Source organism: Oncorhynchus nerka, linkage group LG6 (assembly GCF_034236695.1).
Source record: "Oncorhynchus nerka isolate Pitt River linkage group LG6, Oner_Uvic_2.0, whole genome shotgun sequence".
Lineage (NCBI taxonomy): Eukaryota > Metazoa > Chordata > Actinopteri > Salmoniformes > Salmonidae > Oncorhynchus > Oncorhynchus nerka.
Window position 1 is genome coordinate 29,221,937 of NC_088401.1, and position 17,828 is coordinate 29,239,764.

The window sequence follows — 17,828 nt, forward strand, 5'->3', positions numbered from 1 at the left end:
TTGGATTGGAGATGTTTGATATGGGTCTGGAAGGAGAGTTTACAGTCTAACCAGACACCTAAGTATTTGTAGTTGTCCACGTATTCTAAGTCAGAGCCGTCCAGAGTAGTGATGTTGGACAGGCGGGTAGGTGCAGGTAGCGATCGGTTGAAGAGCATGCATTTAGTTTTACTTGTATTTAAGAGCAATTGGAGGCCACGGAAGGAGAGTTGTATGGCATTGAAGCTTGCCTGGAGGGTTGTTAACACAGTGTCCAAAAAGGGAATGTTTCCCAAACTTGGTCCTGGGGACCCCAAGGGTCTTTACACAGCTGATTCAAATAATGAACTCATCAAGCTTTGATTATTTGAATCAGCTGTGTAGTGCACCCCTTGGGGTCCCCAGGACTGATTAAGGGGTCACTATGCCACCTAGTGGCTGAGTGTGAAACCTACACTTAAATTACATTCTGTTTAGTGTTCACTTTCATAACACCAAAACCCTTTGTCGTCTTCTGTAAAAAACCAACGTCCGTTTCATTTATGCCCTGTAGAGAAGTATGCGGACTTCATAGAGGCCAACAGGACAGTGGACCCAGTGGAAAGACTGAAATTGTTGAAGAGGATGGTGGGTTCATGTGACATTCATTGTGAATTTAACTGACATTATTGCATGGTGACTTATACTTAACCTACTTCTCACTGCAGCTTCACGAGTTGCCAGATCATCACTATGAGACCCTCAAGTTCCTCTCGGCTCATCTGAAAACAGTGGCTGACAACTCTGATAAAAATAAGGTATTGTAAATTTCCATCTTGAATAGTGGCTGGCAGTCCTCACTTTCAACTTAGAGAACCTGTGATGTAGTGAGGGTATGTGTAAAGCGTGCGTGTGTGTTCCTAACTATCCTGTGTGTTAGATGGAACCTAGGAACCTGGCCATCGTGTTTGGTCCCACTCTGGTGCGCACTTCAGAGGACAACATGACCCACATGGTCACCCACATGCCCGACCAGTACAAGATCGTAGAGACTCTCATTCAGCATGTGAGTCCCACTTAACACCTTAATTGCAGACACAAGTGGACTGTTTGTGCATAATCTGCATATCAAACCAAAAAGTGATTGTGAATCCCCTAAAGATAAAGCTCCCTTTCTTTTGCTCCCTTCTAGTACAACTGGTTTTTCACAGAGGAAGGCAATGGGGAGCCAGTGGTGGGTACAGGCACATTGCTGCCCTCAATGCGACTTCTGTTATTCCTGCCCTATTTGCTATGATTATTTTTTTTAATTAAACTTGTAGAGTGTTCACCCTGTTGCCTGACTGTTCGTTTCAGACATTGTCCCGATATGAGAATGCGGTGGAGTCTCAGCCTGTGCCCAACATCGACCACCTGCTCAACAACATCGGCCGCACGGCCTCCACGCAGGGGGAAGTCTCAGGTAACGTGTTCCCTGGACCAGACCGACTCTGTGGTGGTGGGTCAACCTTTTACTACTTTTCCCTGTTAACCACTGTGTCTGTCGCTGGTGAGACCAATGTCTTTTAGTCTAGGAGCGTGCGAGGTTCAGCGTAATTGTCTGGTGTCGAGTGTTGATGGATAGTGCTGCTTTCTTCCTAAGAGATCCTTCTTTGCCTCATTTGCTGTACCATAAGTGCGAAATGTCCATGCCTCGTCATGACTCAAAAAGACTGTGTTGGTTTGCGAGGGCAAATTATTCTTGACTCTTTTCCATGACGCAAAGGAGAAGGGGCAAAATAATTTTTCTGATCTGTACATTTAGCTTTCTTTTAGATTTTCCTTCCTTGGTTTCCAATTTTAAGCAAAATTTCTTTGCCTCAAAATGAGGTTCTTTAACTTTCTTTTACAATCCCTCCATCTTTAGTGTTTTTATTCAAACTCCACTGGGCTGTCGGTTTTTCCTCTCCTCCTGTGATTAATCCTGCCTACTGTTACACTAACACGGCATGTTCTCTCCCAAAGACTACACGAGAAAAAAAAGCAACAGGTGAACTCTGATCCCTCTGTCTCTAGTGCCGCTCTGTCGGGTGTCCTAAAGGATTTCCCAGCATTCACACATACTGATCTTGACACAGGCCAGGTGGGAGGAGTCTATCACACCATGATGTCACTGATGGCCTCTCTAATGTCCGTGATGGACAGCTGGAACTGTAGGAAGAAGGAGGATTGTTGCCCCCAGTGTAGCTGTCTGGTCTGCAGAAACCCTCGTTTCTTGTAAGCTCGAGAAAACCGTCGTAAGAAAAACATGATGAAACCGTTTGACAAAGAAAATGTGAAAGGGAAGCAGAGCAGCGGCCATATGGTACTGGACATCCGGTGGTGTCCGTTTTGTATCTGAGTATACCTAACACAGACCGGTGATACTGTCTGAAAGGCTCTCCACTGTCTCTCCTCACTGTCTCGCAAGCTTCTCGCAACAGGAGAGATAGCATGGTATGGTCCCCAGGTTTCTACCTACCCAGTCAATGTGCACTTGCATACTGTGCCACCATCTGTTTTCAAGGGGTGTGTAGGGGGGCTTGGCTATGTAAAAAAATATATATATAGTCAGTCAAAGATCAATACAAGATCAACTAGGCAGCATTGGATAAATCTTTTCCTCGCTGGCATTCTTTTTCATGTAGTGTCCTCTCTGTTCATAGCTAGCCCCTCTGTGACCCCCCTCTCATGTCTTAGCCTCATGGTTCATTCCATGGTTGTCTTCACTGTTGTCATGGCAATATATGCCGCCGTACTTTTCATTCAGTCCATCCCCCTCTCGGCTCAACTAGACTGAATATACTCTCTTTTTGTTAGCTTCTAACTGAAGCCATAAGACTTTTCACACATCATTACACTACTCTTTCTTAGAACCATAATCCTATTTGTTTGAGTCAATAGTTATTATGGTAATACAAGAGTAAATACATGTTAAAGTCTCCTCAATGAAGTAACATTCATCACTAGTCAGATGTGCTAGGTTTGTCATTTGACCATCAATTCAGGCAAAAACAAGAGATTGTGCTAGAGCTCTTTTGATCAGTAATTGGAGGCTTTGGTTTGCTATATAGCGTAGACCATACAGAGGGAATCCATTGACTTCCTACATGGCATATTACATATTTCATTGTCTCATTGGCCTGCTGTTGTGAAATGCACCTTGGATATTTTTTGCCATTACCACAGTTTCACTCAGTATCCTGATAGATTTGGGTATTATTGTTTTAGAAAAGTTGTAAGGACTTACTTGACCCTAGCATCTTCTGTGCTCATTGCTACTTATCTTTTATCCAGAATGACTTTCAGTTTTGCATGTACTGAGGTTTCTGTTTCCATGAAATAACACCCCACCCGGGTGGATGTGGATCTGAGTGTAACATAGTGCTCACTGCATGGCTTACCACCTCATGTTTCTGTCATCCTTCTGTCCACTTACCTGCCAGGTTCTCGACATCAAGCACAGTGTCTTATCTGTGTTTACTACCCTCGTCATGATTCTCTCTGTTTCTTCTCTCTCTCACTGGCTTTTTCATATTGCACTCTCGTGGATGTTGTCTTGTCTGGTTGTCCCACATATTGTTTTGAATAATTGATGGATAATCTAACATGTTCCTCTCTCCTCTCCCTGTTTCTTACAGATTCACCCACTAGTGACTCTGCTAAATCGAAGGTGAGTGTGTGCCCAGTGTCTGCTCTCTCCAGCTTAATGTAGTGTAGGGAGGAAATAATTGGTTGGTGAGCAGAACAAAGGTCAGATCACCAGGCTAGATCAAAGCACTGATTCCCACATGTGTGACAGTAGGCCAGGTGGAGTTTCGTCTGTGAATACTGAACACTAACAAAACAAACAAGCAACAGTATAAACACAGCCTTTCATGTCAAATATCAAACTATGTTGGGTCCTAACTTCACAAGTCTGTCCGATCCTTTCTTGGACATTTGTCTTCAACAAAATGATCACTCACACCATAGACAATGCAGGAACTGGTGCTTATCATTACTGCACTGCTGTCATCTGGCTGCTTCTCTCAGCTTTGACTCAGAACACATGAGTTCATGCAGAACATCAAGCTTCCCTTGCTGGGGCTGCTTTAGTGCGCTGCTGTTACTGCTTCTGTTGTTGCTGAAAGGCTTGCATGGTTCAGTTGTAGTTGTCCTCCTGTCACTAATGTTCCTACTCTCTGTCCACCCTTTTGGTTTGTGGCATTTTCAGAGGAACAGGTGCAGTACTGGTTGGCCAAGAACTCAGGCAGGGGTTAGAGGGTTTTTCTGTGTGTTGTTCTCGCAAGGGGGGTTTCTGTGGTACAAGTTCTGACTTGTTTCTCTCCCTCTCTATAGGGTTCCTGGGGGTCCGGGAAGGACCAGTGCAGCCGCGAGCACCTGGTCTCCTCGATCTTTGCTGCAGCCAACCGCAAAAGAAAGAAGCCCAAGGACAAGCCGCAGCTTAGCAGCTCTGATGATGACATAGACTCAGTGTTCCCTAAGAAGGAGCTCCCTGGCCAGAAGCAGAATCACAGAGGCCTGGAGGTGGAGCAAGGGATCAGTGTCAGCCCTGAAGCAAAAGAGCAAGCAAAAACAGGAGAGGAGAATGGAAGAGGTATTGAGCTCACGCCCAAAGGCAAAAAGGAGCACAGGAACTCTTTCTTTTTAAGGGAAAAGCCCTTGTCAAGGCAGTCCTCACCTGCCCCCTCACTCAAAAACTCTGGCTCCCCCAGACTCAGTTACCACACAGCTCAGCTTGGAAAGCCCTCTTTTTCGGACACCCCGTCCCATCTGGATGAGCCCACTTCTGATCTGGGCACCATGAGCTCTGGGGCTTCCATGCCTAGGGCACGACCTAAGAAGTGGGTGTCAGGGGCTGCTGCTCCTGATCTATCGGTGGCTGGGGCGTCAGCTGGGGCAGAGGTGAGCTCCATCACCTCGGACTATTCCACCACCTCGTCCATCACCTTCCTGACTGCAGCAGACTCTAGCGCACTCAGTCCAGAGGTTCAGGGTGGGGACGAGGCAGATGACGAGCGCAGCGAGCTTATCAGTGAAGGCCGGCCCATGGAGACTGACAGCGAAAGCGACTTCCCTGTGTTTGCTACGGGAGGCGGCAATGTCCAAATCATGCCTGTCTTAGTGCCGAACCAGACTGGGCATGGGCCAGAAAAGCCTGATCCTGCAGCAGCTGACGGGAAGACGACTCCTAAACTGGAACCCCGTCGCCTCTTTCCCTCCCACAGGCTGATTGAGTGTGACACACTCTCCAGGAGGCGGTCCCTGCGACAGAAGACAGATAGCGAGTCATCAGTAGAGGGTGGGACTGGCAGCGGGGAACGTGTCGAGGGCAGGTCGGAGTCAACACGACTGTCTCGTGTCTTGGAGGTGATGAAGAAGGGGCAGTCTACCAGCAGCCTCAACTCTTCCTCCCGCAGTGAGTCGGAGCGCCCTCCCGAGCCTGCCTTGCGCCTCAATATCACAGAAAGGCTCAAGTTCCGTCTGCGCACATCTGCTGATGACATGTTTGGCCTGGGTGCCCAGAAGAGCCAGTCTTCCCCGGAGACGCGCAGCAAGAAGAAAAACATCCGTCGTAGGCACACCATGGGGGGCCAGCGGGACTTTGCAGAACTGGCCGTCATCAACGACTGGAGGGAGCAAGGCGGGGTGGACCAGGCGGCTGAGCTGTCAGCCATGGACCGCCTCAAGCCAAAGTGCTCCTCTCAGGACTTCTCCATTCGGGACTGGATTGCCCGCGAGCGCTGTCGGGCCGGAGTGTCAGAGTTCAGCATGGACAGCCCACCCAAAGTTGTCCCCGAGGGAAACAGGGCACAAGCCCAGGGTACCACTCCAGAGAGACCCTCTCCCTCTGGCTCCCCATGCCTTCAGCCCATGGTGGGGGAGCAAGTGAACGGAGGTGGGCCGCAAGGCAGAAACAAAGCCAGCCTCAACCTGGCGGCTGACGACGCGCACCCACACAAACTATCAGGAGCACAAGTTGTCCGCTCGCGATTCTATCAGTATCTATGAAACAGCAAGGGTGTGTTGAGTGTACGAGAGTGAGTGCATGAGAGAAAGAGAGAACGGGTTTACGTATGTATTTAGATACCTTAGCAAGGGTTACTGCACTTTTCTTTTTTTTTTTCACAAAATATATATTTTATATATCTACTGTACATATGTGTATAGGCTCATAAGAAATGTAACTGGAGTGAAGATAAGGTTTTTTCATGTGTAATCGCTTTAGTTGACTTGGTGTCTTATACTGGGACAGACATGAAAAAAATTCACTTCCATCCTTGTGCTCAAACCCCAGTCATAGAAGAATGTGACAAGAACATTCATAGGTGGTTTTGTGTGATCGACAGCACACAAATCAATGGGACGTGAAAGCCTGGACTGTGGTGCATTAACTTGAGTATTACTAAGGAATACATATCTAATTCTACAAGAGGTAGATATTTTCAATGTATATTCTTAATTATGTTGACTAACACAGTTGCTTGTTAGAAATTGTTTCTCATCTGTATGCTCATATTTCCGAGGGCTGCTTTCTGTGCTGTGTACTGTGGGGAAGTTATTTTTTACAGTGCATCATAGCAGACAGATATTTGCTTGAGGGACAGAATTATAGTTGTTTTTAATCAAATAAGTCTAATGTAGTGCAATGTATGATAGATGCTTGGTACAGTTGCTAAACTGAACCCTCTGTACAATTCAAGTCCACATTTTTTCAAATCTTTAGTAATGTTTGATTCTTCATTAAAGAAAAAGTGCCTCTTGAATTGATTTCTGTGAATAGATTGGGTGCCATGTTTTATTCCACACTTGTAAACACAATATTTTGTTTAATTACTTAATTGTATCACAGATACACTATTTTACTGTTTTAAAAAAGTAACATCGTGCAAAAATCCAAGCTTCCATTTCCAAGGCATTCCAGTCTTGTTTTTTTGGGTCCTCGCTTTTTTTATTCGCTACATGTGAATTTTACATATTAAGTTCATAATTCAATGTATATATTTCATGTATATATTTTTTTTTCTTTGTATTTTTCAAGTGCAGTAAAAAAAGCATGGTTACTTATGGAGAAATGTTCATCTCTGAGAACTGCATGAAACAATGCTTCCTGGACAGTGAATATCTTGCCTGTGTGCAGCGAAACAAGGGTGCAACACCCTCAAGAAACACTGGAAATAAATCACTATTTTCATCTGTCCAGGTTGTTTTTCTTGAGACTTAGTTTTCCTGATTTGCAAAGGAGAGCCAATGGAGCACTATCACGTGCAACCTTTAATGTTTAGATTAGATCAGTTGATTTGGGCTAATTTCATCTGTGGCGCTGAAGACCTGTGCTACAGCGCAATATACATTTAAAGGAAATGTTCCTGTGTTCGTGGCAACTGCATTCACAGTATGTCGGCTCAATCAGAAATAACCTTTGAGTTTAGATCTCGCTACAGCGCTATGGGTTGAATCGAGCCATTAAATGGTCCACTGATATAGATGGTGAAAAGTGAAGTGCTGGCTAATATGATTTGTTTGGGGGAGCTTCGCTGATATTTCTAATATTGCAAGTGATGAAAAGTAGTATGAGCCTTGAGCTTGCTACTCAAGGAGTCAACTAAGGAGCAATTAGTATGGCATTAGCAGCTGCTGTGTTTCGTCAGTATTGCAGTCCAACCTCAACCACCACAAAGCCGGCATGTGCACAGATGGGGCTCTACCAGATCATTTGCCCTTCCAGTCTCCCTGGTGGTTTTTAAAGTATTCACACCCTTTTGACTTTATCCACATTGTGTTACAGCCTGAATTTAAAATGTATTAAATGAAGATTTCTTTGTCACTGGCCTGCACACAATATCCTGCAAAGTGGAATTGTTTTTTGACAAATGAAAAGCTGAAGTGTCTTGAGTCAAGTATTCTATCCCTTTGTCATGTCAAGCCTAAGTAAGCAAATTTTTACTCAAGTCACATGGAATCACTGTGTGCAACAATAGTCATTCAAAAAACATGTTGAGTACAGACATCTGTACGGTCCCTCAGTTGGGCAGTGAATTTCAAACACAGACCAGGGAGGTATGCCAAAGCCTCGCAAAGGGCAATAAAATAAAAAGCAGACATTGAGTATGGTGGTTAATTACACTTTGAATGGTATCTCCTTCCTAACTCAGTTGCCAGATATGGTAACCACAACAGTTGTATTAAACGTTTTCACTGTCATTATGGGGTATTGGTTGTAGATGGGTGAGAACACTTAATACATTGTCAATTCAGGATGTAAATACTTAAGGCACTGTATAGGTTAACTTCGGGGTAAATGCCCCTCCTGTAATTCTCACAAAACGTTTTTTTGCTCAACTAAATCTACTTTCACTCCAACAAAATTGAGGTACATATCTAATGAAGTCAGAGCTATAAACCTATATACAGTACGAGTCAAAAGTTTACACCTCCCATTCCAGGGTTTATTTTATTACGTTGTAGAATAGCAAAGACAAACTATGAAATAAAATGTGGAATCAAGTAGTTCACTTTTTTTTTGGGGGGGGGGGTTAAGACACCCTTTGCTCACTTTTGGCATTAGAGGTAGTCACCTGGAATGCATTTCAATTAACAGGAGTGCTTTAAGTTAATTTGTGGAATTTCTTTGATAGAAAGAAGTCCCCTTGTCCGAGAGATTTACATGTTATCATGCCAGCCTACACAAAACATTAAGTGTTTCTAAAATTCCTTGTGGGAAAGAAACTGGAACCATCCCTCTGTTTGATAGTTATAGCCATACAGACTAGCTGTGTGGCTCTATTTTGACTGGAATTGTGTTGGTCATTAAGGTGCAGCATTTATTTCAGTTCAAAGTAGTTGTGCAAAATACTTCACTCATTAGATTGTGCTGCTCCCCCCCCTTGTAATTGCTCAACGAGTCTGGAAAAAAGAAAATTGGGGTACCTGTTAAGTTTAAGCACAAAGGTCTGTGCAAGGCCCTGGACCAAAGGTACTGGATGAAGAGAACTTTTGAATAAAGACCATTTGTATGGCACCTGAATGTCAACGTGATGTCCAGTTCACACCACTGACGAAACAACTTCCAACATAGCAAAAGAGCTGCAATGTACATTCCGTGAGAAGTTAAAATTACACTTGAAAGCCATATAAAAATGGTCATATTCTTTCAGATATGGTCTCCCAATGAAACAGATCATGAATAGTCAGTAGAATTTTATTTAAGAGTTTAAAGAAGAAAAAAACAGAACTAAGGGCTCTATTCAATCCACATCGCTGAAGTTCAGCATTAAATTGTGATTGAAATGGAAATGTTCCCAAATTGCAGAGACCGCACTCACCATAAACGCTGCATGTCAAAGCAATTGGAAATTAATTTATTTCACACAATCTGTAACACTTCAGCAATAGTGTTTGAATAGAGCCCTTAACATTTTTAAAACGTGGGGGAGGACGGTAGTTAATGGAAGGGCCTTTTCAGCAAGGGTGTGGTCCGGACAGATTTCCTCAGTGTCCTGGCAATGGTGCTTGTTCGTGGCGAAGTCACAGATTCCCTAATGTTGGCCATGAAACCCCGCTTGGGCTTGGACTGGACAGGGGACTTCTGGGATAGCTTGGCCAGCTCTTCTTTTAACAATGCCAGTTCTTTGTCCTTCTCCAGATTGCCCTTACCTATACTCTCCAGATCCTGTGCCTGAAAACAGAGATGACACTGCACATCAGGTTCTTAAGTGAACACTGACAAACTAGGCTTAATTTGTACATACACACAGGTTCATGTAGTCTTTACCTGGTCAGCTAGCTTCTTATGTAAAGTTTCCATTTCTACCGTTTTGTCAAAGAAGCGCTCTCCGGCCTCATGTAGTGCATCATTCAGAACGGCAATCCTTTTTTGCAAAGACACAATCAGCTGGAAATAAACAAGAGACATGCGGTAGGGTAGCCTAGTGGTTAGAGCGTTGGACTAGTAACCGGAAGGTTTCAAGTTCAAATCCCCTGAGCTGACAAGGTACAAATCTGTCATTCTGCCCCTGAACAGGCAGTTAATGACAGCCTAGGAACTGAGTTGAAAATAAGAATTTGTTCTTAACTGACTTGCCTAGTTAAATAAAAAAATGCCAGGTTTGTGTTCCAACACTTGCGTTTCAAAATGCATTACACCCCTTTCCCTTATAGAAACACCGACTAAAAGTTGCGCCTTCAGGCTAGGTTTCCTTACCTCTTTCTGCTCACAGAGTTTCTCCATTGCACTCTCTTTCAAAAGGAGTTTGCTTTGCTCTGTGTCTTTGGAAACAGCTGTGAGGACATCCCCTGCTGAGACTTCTGAAATCAATAGGTAGATATCAATTTAAAGGAATGGCTAATTATTAATATAGGCTTATTGTGCACAGTTATTTGTAGTTTAAGGTATAGAATAGGCTTACTGTACAATCAGATTTACCATTTGTTAATGAAATAGAATCAACACCGAGGGAGATTGTGTACTGGCCCGTTAACCCTTCCTGCATAGCTACAGGTGGTGGTTGTGAGATGCTCTGTGTCTGGCTGGAGTTCTCTCTGGTTGGAACCATAGATGAACTCACTGTGGAACCTGACAGCTTGTGCTCCATCTTAGACAGCTTCCGTTCCATCTCAGACAGCTTCTGTTCTAGTGCCTATAGGGGTTATGAGTCCATATTTACCAAACCTTTCCAACAACTACTAGGTTTTTTACTTCCCAGAGGAAATAAACCATAGAGAACGATTTCCACTCAGCGGGAAAATGAAAATGGGCGCAAACACTCGGCAGATCTGACCCTGAATTGACAGAATTCATATCTGACAATTTGATCAGGTGGTTGTGGCAGGACCTTGTCGATCACCTAAAGTGAGTCTCTAGTACCTCTACTTTCTCCTGCTCAGCGATAAACTCCTCAAGGGGTACGTAATCATCCTCTATGCGCTCCAGGGCCCTCTGGTAGGCATGGTCCTTTAGGGCATCCTTGTACATCTCAAATGTGTTCTCCAGCTTCTCCTGGTAGCTCTCCTTCAGCTCAGCCACCTGACGACTAGAGAAACATTAACACCATCCTTTTAGAAGATCATTTGGAGAACAGTTTATGGGTATGGACAAATGCACAAACAGTGGAATTGTACAATTAAGTGAAAACTACACAAAATGCTAGTCATTAGATCTTAAATGAATTGCATACTATATGGCGCAGGAATGCACCCCATCCACGTGTAGCACTGCCATGGGTATTGCATGAGAACAATAATATAGCGGAAAGGGGGAAGGCGTGATTGTGCCCCATGTAACGCTCAGGGAACACTCACTTCCTGAGTTCTTCGCTCTCCATGAGTTGCTGCAGCATGGCGTCTCCCATCTCCTTGCGGATGTCAATCTCCTGGACCAAGTTCTTCCGTCGCTCAGCCAGGAGCTTGGCCCTGAGATTCTCGATCACATTCATGAGATCCTAGAAGAGAGCAGCAGTTCATAAAGTAATCAGACACCATTGATTCTGTAAATTAACATATTGCATCCATCCCTATGAAATAAAATCAGAAATCGCAGAACACTGGCAAAATCTTTTAGACCGTTTGGATGGAAAATACCTCCTGGGGTAAAATGGACATGTCTGCTTCATCCTCATCCAGCAGCTCTTCTTCAGACAGGTAGTTCTCTAGAGCCTGGTCATCGATGACCCCGTTCTTCAGTAGAGGCTTCCCATCGCACCCCACCAGCCGTGGGGTCAGAGACTCTAGACACTTTGTTGGGATCAGCTGGACCACCTAGGACAACAAAGGTGATTAGTACCCATAGGGCTCTGGCCAAACAGTGCACTATATAGGGAATAGGGTGCCATTTAGAACACACTTCCAGTACTTCCAGTTTAGGGTGTCGTACTCATTTACTCCCCCTACCATAATTCTCACACTAATCCTTATCAATGCGGGAGGGTGAACAAGTACACTTTGTGGCTAGACATTTCAAAAAATGGAATTTGACCATGACACCTATAAGGTGATTAAGGGCATTGCAACTGAACACTACATTTTTCAACCCGTGAGAAATTTAGAGTCAACTCTAAACCGAGATGGAGTAGAATGTGGACAGGGTGGGCGAGAGACCAACCTGCTTAGCGATGGCAGAAAACTTCATGACATGGAGAGTTTCGTCATATGTGGAAGCACACTGATTGATGTTCACAATCATGGACGCTCGGCCCTTCCCACAGAAGATGGACTGGAAGAGACGGGTCAGTTTGCTCTCCCTGAAGGGAATATAGCAGTTCTTCATCCTGATAGAGGGGAGGAAAGGATGACAACTCTTGAGTTTAAATATCAGCTTTCCAATCAGTTTCATTCAGGGTTTGAAAACATCCTTTTTTTTTACCTAGCATTTGGTCAAATTTGTCAAGGTGGTTTTGTAGCAGTGGTTTTTAATAAGTCATTCTGGTAATCAATGGCAGTACTACTTGTTCTGTACCTGTCACTCTGATTGCTGCGCAGAGCAGCGATGCATTTCCCCAGGATGAGCAGAGAGTTGTTGATGTTACCCGCTTCCTTCAGCCTCTCCCCAAAAGTCTTCGTCTTTCCGCATCTTTCCGAGCCAGCCAGGTCACAGAGAGAGAGTCTGGGGTGGAAAAAGAAAATAAATCACATCGGAGTAGGAGATGTTGCAAGGATGGGGTGGTGTCACATGGCTCTATGGTCATGCAGCTTATTCAGACTTGGGACAAAGCGTGGACTCTTGAGCAAGTTGCAGCACAGCATTGTAATTCATCCTAAAAACTGTTGTGAATTTACTCAAATAATGAAGCTGACAAATGAAGGATTTTAACGGAGGAGTCGATTTCTGGTAACTGCAGTTAGGTGAACAAACAATTGGTTGGATTGTGTTTAAGCACGTAGAGAAACAAGCATTGTTTGCCAGTGTTGGATTCTAGCTTGAAACACACGTATTCATGTTACCATATTAAAACATTGATTACTTTAAAATATGTATGCAAAGTTAAAATCAGTTGAGCCTATGGAGGCAGGCAAAGGGCAACAGTCTGCTTGTAGTCACTGATACGGTAGGAGAGCCGTAGATTAGGGAGGAGTGAGGAATTCAGCTCAAGGTCAGGTCAGATGACGTGAGGAGGAACATGCCCACAAAGTTTCTAGTAGGAGGCGGGGCCAAGACTACAATTGTGAGAGGAACCAATGAAGTTTGAGTAGCAACAGATCTGTTGGCTAGCTAGCTGTGCACGGAGGCAACTCCTAGTAGGAAGTTATAAATATATGTGCTTGTGGAAACATTTCTTTGCAGCCGTTTGACCCTGTGGGTGAATAAACTTTGTTTGAGTTTTTACTCCGTTTAGAACCTAACACCAGGTAGAATATGGATGAAAGTTACTCACTCTGACATAGTCTGAACCTCAGTTCCTTCAATTCTCAGTAATTTGATGGTAAATATGCTGTGGCTGTGACAAGGGGAAAAACGTAAAGATGACAATTATTTTATGCATCTCAGCAATCCACATAGAGTATAAATCAAATGTGACTGAACATGCCTTCTGCTTGATGAATGGTTCATCTTAGTGGAAGCAGCACTTCGGTTTTTATTTCCAACTCTGAGAATTTTGCATGCCTCCTCAGAGTTGTGAACATTGATCCACTTTAGATCTGAAAAGGGAAAATAGGATTAAGTCCATTTCAATACTACATGAGCAAAGCAACCATTGAATAAAACGTAAGGGAACTTGTGCCCATTGAAACAAAGTGCCCACATCATCCCACTGCCTCCCACACACACACACACACACACACCTCTGACATACGAGTTTCCCGCACTGTCCTCACACACACGGAGGGCTGTGCGTCTCTGTGTCTTGGAGGTGAGTGACGCCTGCAGCAGGTCATACACGCTCTCGTTGTAGATCTCGTAGAAGGACACCCACAGGGCGAACTGGCTGCGGTCCCCAGACACAGCCACAAACTCAACTAGGATGCAGAGAACCACAAATGATCCCGTTATGGCATTTCTATCAATAGCCAGTCCAGAATCCAGATGTTTGACATGAACAGAGATGGGCTTACAGATGTGATGTACCTGTGTTATCGTAGGAGACTGAGAAAGAGAGGCTTCCAGTAGAGGAAGAGTGGGATGAAACTCCACTGACACGTTGGGGTTCATTTTCCTATGTGGGGGTTAAGAGATCAGGGTAACAAATAAAACCGTAAGACAACAACTTCACATGACCCATCAACTAATTAGGCTACTCCACATTATGTGTCCGTGTTCACCTCTTTGAGTAGAGCAAATATAGCTGCTTTGGTGTTTCGTTCCTGTTGGACCTGGTCAGGCCCTAGGTACTGAGCGTCACTACCGAGGTACGGCTTCAGATCCATGTTCTCATACTGTCTCCCTTTGATGTGTCTGAAGATGACATCCAACGCCTGGGGGAGAATACCAGGGTCTTTCTGGGATCCTGCAACATAGCAACAAAAAAAATACAGAAAGTCTGTCCCTTGCAGCCACTCCTTCATTGACTAGTATCAGTCACAGCCAGCTGCATAGGTTTCAACCAAAGTGTAGAAACCCTGGATGACCGAGAGGGGGCGATGTATTGAAGCCACTGCACAGCCATTGTGGTACTCTATTGTAAAGACTTTTGTAAGCTATAGAAATGTATTAATGTCTACAGTCATTTGACAAGTATTTTCTATTACAGACACCTTAATGCATATTTTTAAATCACATTCATAAAAAACACATTCATAAAAAATAAACATTCCTTATCTTTTTGTGGAGTACTTACTAATGCTATGGTCCCCACTACAAAAAAATACTAAGATACACAATTTTGTGCTTGAAACATTTCATTGAAATGCTGTAGAATCCCATTCATTCCTATGGAGGACTGCTTCTGAGTACCACCAGTATTGCATTGGGTGGCTTCAAAGCCTCCAATTGGCCAACACATAGAATAAACATAATTGGTTTAATCAGGTAAACTCAAGGATAAAGACATAGTCTGTCAAATGGGATATGGGGCAAAAATTCTGTGTTAAGTGTGAGTCTCTCTCCCTTGTCCTCCAACATACCAAATGCAAGAAACACCCCCCCACAAAGCAGATCCTTTCCAAACAGAAGTTGGGCGGCATAATTAGCAGGAAGATTACTCTGAGCAGGGAGGTTACTTACTAGAGGACTTACCTTGAATTGTGTGGGTCTTGCCTGCATTGGTCACACCATAGCTGAAGACTAGAGCATTCTTCCCTTCCAGATAATCGTGAACTTGGCTTTTGATGGTGCCTTCGAAGAGATCTGCCTGCTTCGTCTCGGGCCCAAAGATCTGAGTGAAATTAAAACATGAGACCAAGAACATTACATTTTAGTCATTTAGGAGGCACTCATATCCAGAGCGACTTACAGTCAGGATCAGGAACCACCTAATTGTTCCTCAACAAGGCATTAATCACATATGTTAGCCAAACCTGAGAGAATGAGAATGTGTGTATCGCCTGGCCAACGCCCTTCTCACTGCTCTTCATGGTAGCAGAGCCTTTGGGCGCATGCAACATTACGGTCCTGGCATTCTCAAGAACCACACAACCCTGCAGAGAGACAAGAAGATTGTGGGAGAGGTGTGGATCAGGGAAGATTGTTTACAGGACATTAGGAAACGGGACCTTCAAATAATTCCTAAACTTTTAATAAAAACCCGGAGTCAAGACAATGATATATGGTACATTTGAAACCTGACCATATACTCTAAAATATTACTGTTTAGATTAGGATCAGCATTTTTTTTAATTATTTTTTTTCCCCCAACAGCCCCATTGCCACATACCTGGTCCTCATTGCTGGAGATCTCATCCTTGGAAAAGGGCCTCACCCTTAAGTAGACCCTCAAATGCTGGTGTTTCTGCTGCTGCTGTTCTGCAGTGTCCAACACCTCACTCTGGCCAGGGGGAAAAACATCCGTTAAGTCAATACAATCATGTGTTGCATCCTTAATAGAACCCTATTCTCTACGAAGTGGTCAAAAGTAGTGCACTATATAGGGAGCCATTCTACAAATTACTCAAACTGTCAGTCAATAGGCCATCGTAACATTATCAGAACTTTATCAGGCTCCCAAGTGGAGCAGCAATCTTTGACACTGCATCTCAGTGCAAGAGGCAGCACTGCGGTCCTTGGTTCCAATCCAGGCCGTGATTGGGAGTCCCATAGGGTGGCACACCACCGTTATCCAGGTAGTCCGTCGTTAATAAGAATTTGTTCTTAACTGACTTGCCTAAATAAAGTGACATGTAAAAAAAAAAAAATTAAAAACCTTGGGAGTACCTGCGTAGAAGCAATAGAGGAGAGTTCTGAGAGCACATCTCGATGGGGATTACATGCATGGAGATCATTGCATGTAGATTCCATTGCATCAAGTACTGTGCCATCATGGGTCAAATCAATGATTGTTGTCATGTCTAAGCAAGAAACAGATGTTAAGGATTCAAACGTATGTGAGAACCAATAGTTTTGCTGTATTTCACGGTTTACTTACGACCGGAGGAAGCCATAGTGTTGAATGAAATAGATTGCTTGTTAACGATTAAAGAAAAATGCTCTCCAACAAATGTTGATAAATAAATAAAAGTATTGTATATGAACCTAAACACAAGACAATATGCAGTCAGAATTTCCAATATCAGTAAGCGAAGAAACTCCATATAAAACCAAACAACTTCAGGTTAAAATCAGTACTTAATTGAGAACAGGTGTAATCCTGGGTTAACCAATCACTTTTCAGAAGGTTTGCACAATCTCAAATTGGCCCCTACCTACTAGTTATAGGTCCATTCCCCAATTGGTGATGTCATTAGGGAAGCCAAAATTTCCACCCATTCAAACCTGCTGAGAGGGTTCTGTCTAGATTTTATTTTCAACCAGCGCTTGTATTTTTTTTTTTACACTTTGTGTTCATTCAATCAGATGTTGTACAATGTGACACATGAAAAAAACAGGATTTTGTCTGCACGGGGGTTTTAAAGGATTGGTTTGGTTTAAGCGAACCCAACGTAGCTGGCATATAATAAAATGCCTGAGCGGAATTCACACCCAGTTATCAGCAGAAAGGGAACCTGTATCCCTGAAGAACAGATTTATAATTAGTCAAAATCCATTGAGTTAGCATGGTACTAGATCCACCTTGCCCTCTGATAGGCTATGTAGAATGTCAGCCACACTAAACACCTATCCATGCCTTTCAGCCATCTTCATGTGTCATGGGTGGGGGGCTTCAAATCCATAATTTCATTCACACTACATAGACTATACAAGGCATGCCTTGTCTACAGCATGCGAGACTTAATCCAGTCACCATGTGGCACACAGGTTAAACTAGTTCAAAATTCCTTTTCTGGTTAGACAATAAGTGCAGTTGAAAGCAACTGCCCAGCTGACATACTAGCTTATTTTCACATGACACTTAGCTATTGAGATGTACTTGTATTCTTGATTCCTCTCCCATCCTCACCTTAAAATAAATTCCACATGTTCAGTTGAACAGACCTTGTATTGCAAAAATATTTTACTTACAGGTGGGAAAGGAACACAATGACCAACCCATTACAGATTCCTCTTTCATCCGTGGTAGCCTTTCAAGGTTTACTAGTTCCAACAAACAAATTTGAGTAAACACCATAACCATTCAGTGGTCTTAGTCTTCACCGTTGACAAACATCCTGTACTGCAAGCCCACACCAGGCTCAGCAAAGGGAAAGATTGTAAGGGTTTCTAAAATAGTCCTATATTGACAGCCAATTTCATAGAATAAATTTACCAATAAAAGCATCACTCATAGGTAGTACCTGTAACCCCTACAACATTTAATATCCCT

At 43.6% G+C, this 17,828-nt stretch overlaps 2 protein-coding genes across 5 annotated transcripts in view; one reads left to right on the forward strand and one right to left on the reverse strand.

Moving 5' to 3' along the window:
• LOC115130298 (rho GTPase-activating protein 21) overlaps positions 1 to 7,178 on the forward strand; it is a 62,892-nt gene extending 55,714 nt beyond the window's left edge. Inside the window, 7 exon segments of the mRNA XM_029661293.2 lie at positions 533 to 606; positions 687 to 776; positions 899 to 1,024; positions 1,151 to 1,192; positions 1,315 to 1,420; positions 3,618 to 3,649; positions 4,318 to 7,178. Coding sequence (XP_029517153.2) covers positions 533 to 606; positions 687 to 776; positions 899 to 1,024; positions 1,151 to 1,192; positions 1,315 to 1,420; positions 3,618 to 3,649; positions 4,318 to 5,991 — 2,144 coding nt within the window. The 3' untranslated portion in view covers positions 5,992 to 7,178.
• Positions 7,179 to 9,165: 1,987 nt separating this feature from the next.
• zgc:56231 (uncharacterized protein LOC406257 homolog) lies at positions 9,166 to 16,704 on the reverse strand. Of its 4 annotated transcripts, none has more exons than XM_029661299.2 (19): positions 16,494 to 16,703; positions 16,283 to 16,416; positions 15,786 to 15,896; positions 15,430 to 15,549; positions 15,149 to 15,287; positions 14,236 to 14,420; positions 14,042 to 14,129; positions 13,759 to 13,932; positions 13,503 to 13,614; positions 13,350 to 13,412; positions 12,434 to 12,580; positions 12,080 to 12,245; positions 11,560 to 11,736; positions 11,281 to 11,420; positions 10,847 to 11,012; positions 10,406 to 10,619; positions 10,184 to 10,284; positions 9,755 to 9,874; positions 9,166 to 9,658 (listed from the first exon to the last, which is right to left on the reverse strand). In XM_029661299.2, exons 1-19 carry the CDS (start codon positions 16,657 to 16,659, stop codon positions 9,425 to 9,427), a joined length of 2,757 nt encoding a protein of 918 aa, XP_029517159.1. In that variant the 5' UTR covers positions 16,660 to 16,703; the 3' UTR covers positions 9,166 to 9,424. The 4 variants fall into 4 exon arrangements, with proteins under 4 accessions (XP_029517159.1, XP_029517157.1, XP_029517160.1 ...); XM_029661297.2 differs by having other exon boundaries at positions 10,184 to 10,287; XM_029661300.2 differs by lacking the exon at positions 16,283 to 16,416 and having other exon boundaries at positions 10,184 to 10,287.
• Positions 16,705 to 17,828: the final 1,124 nt, after the last annotated feature.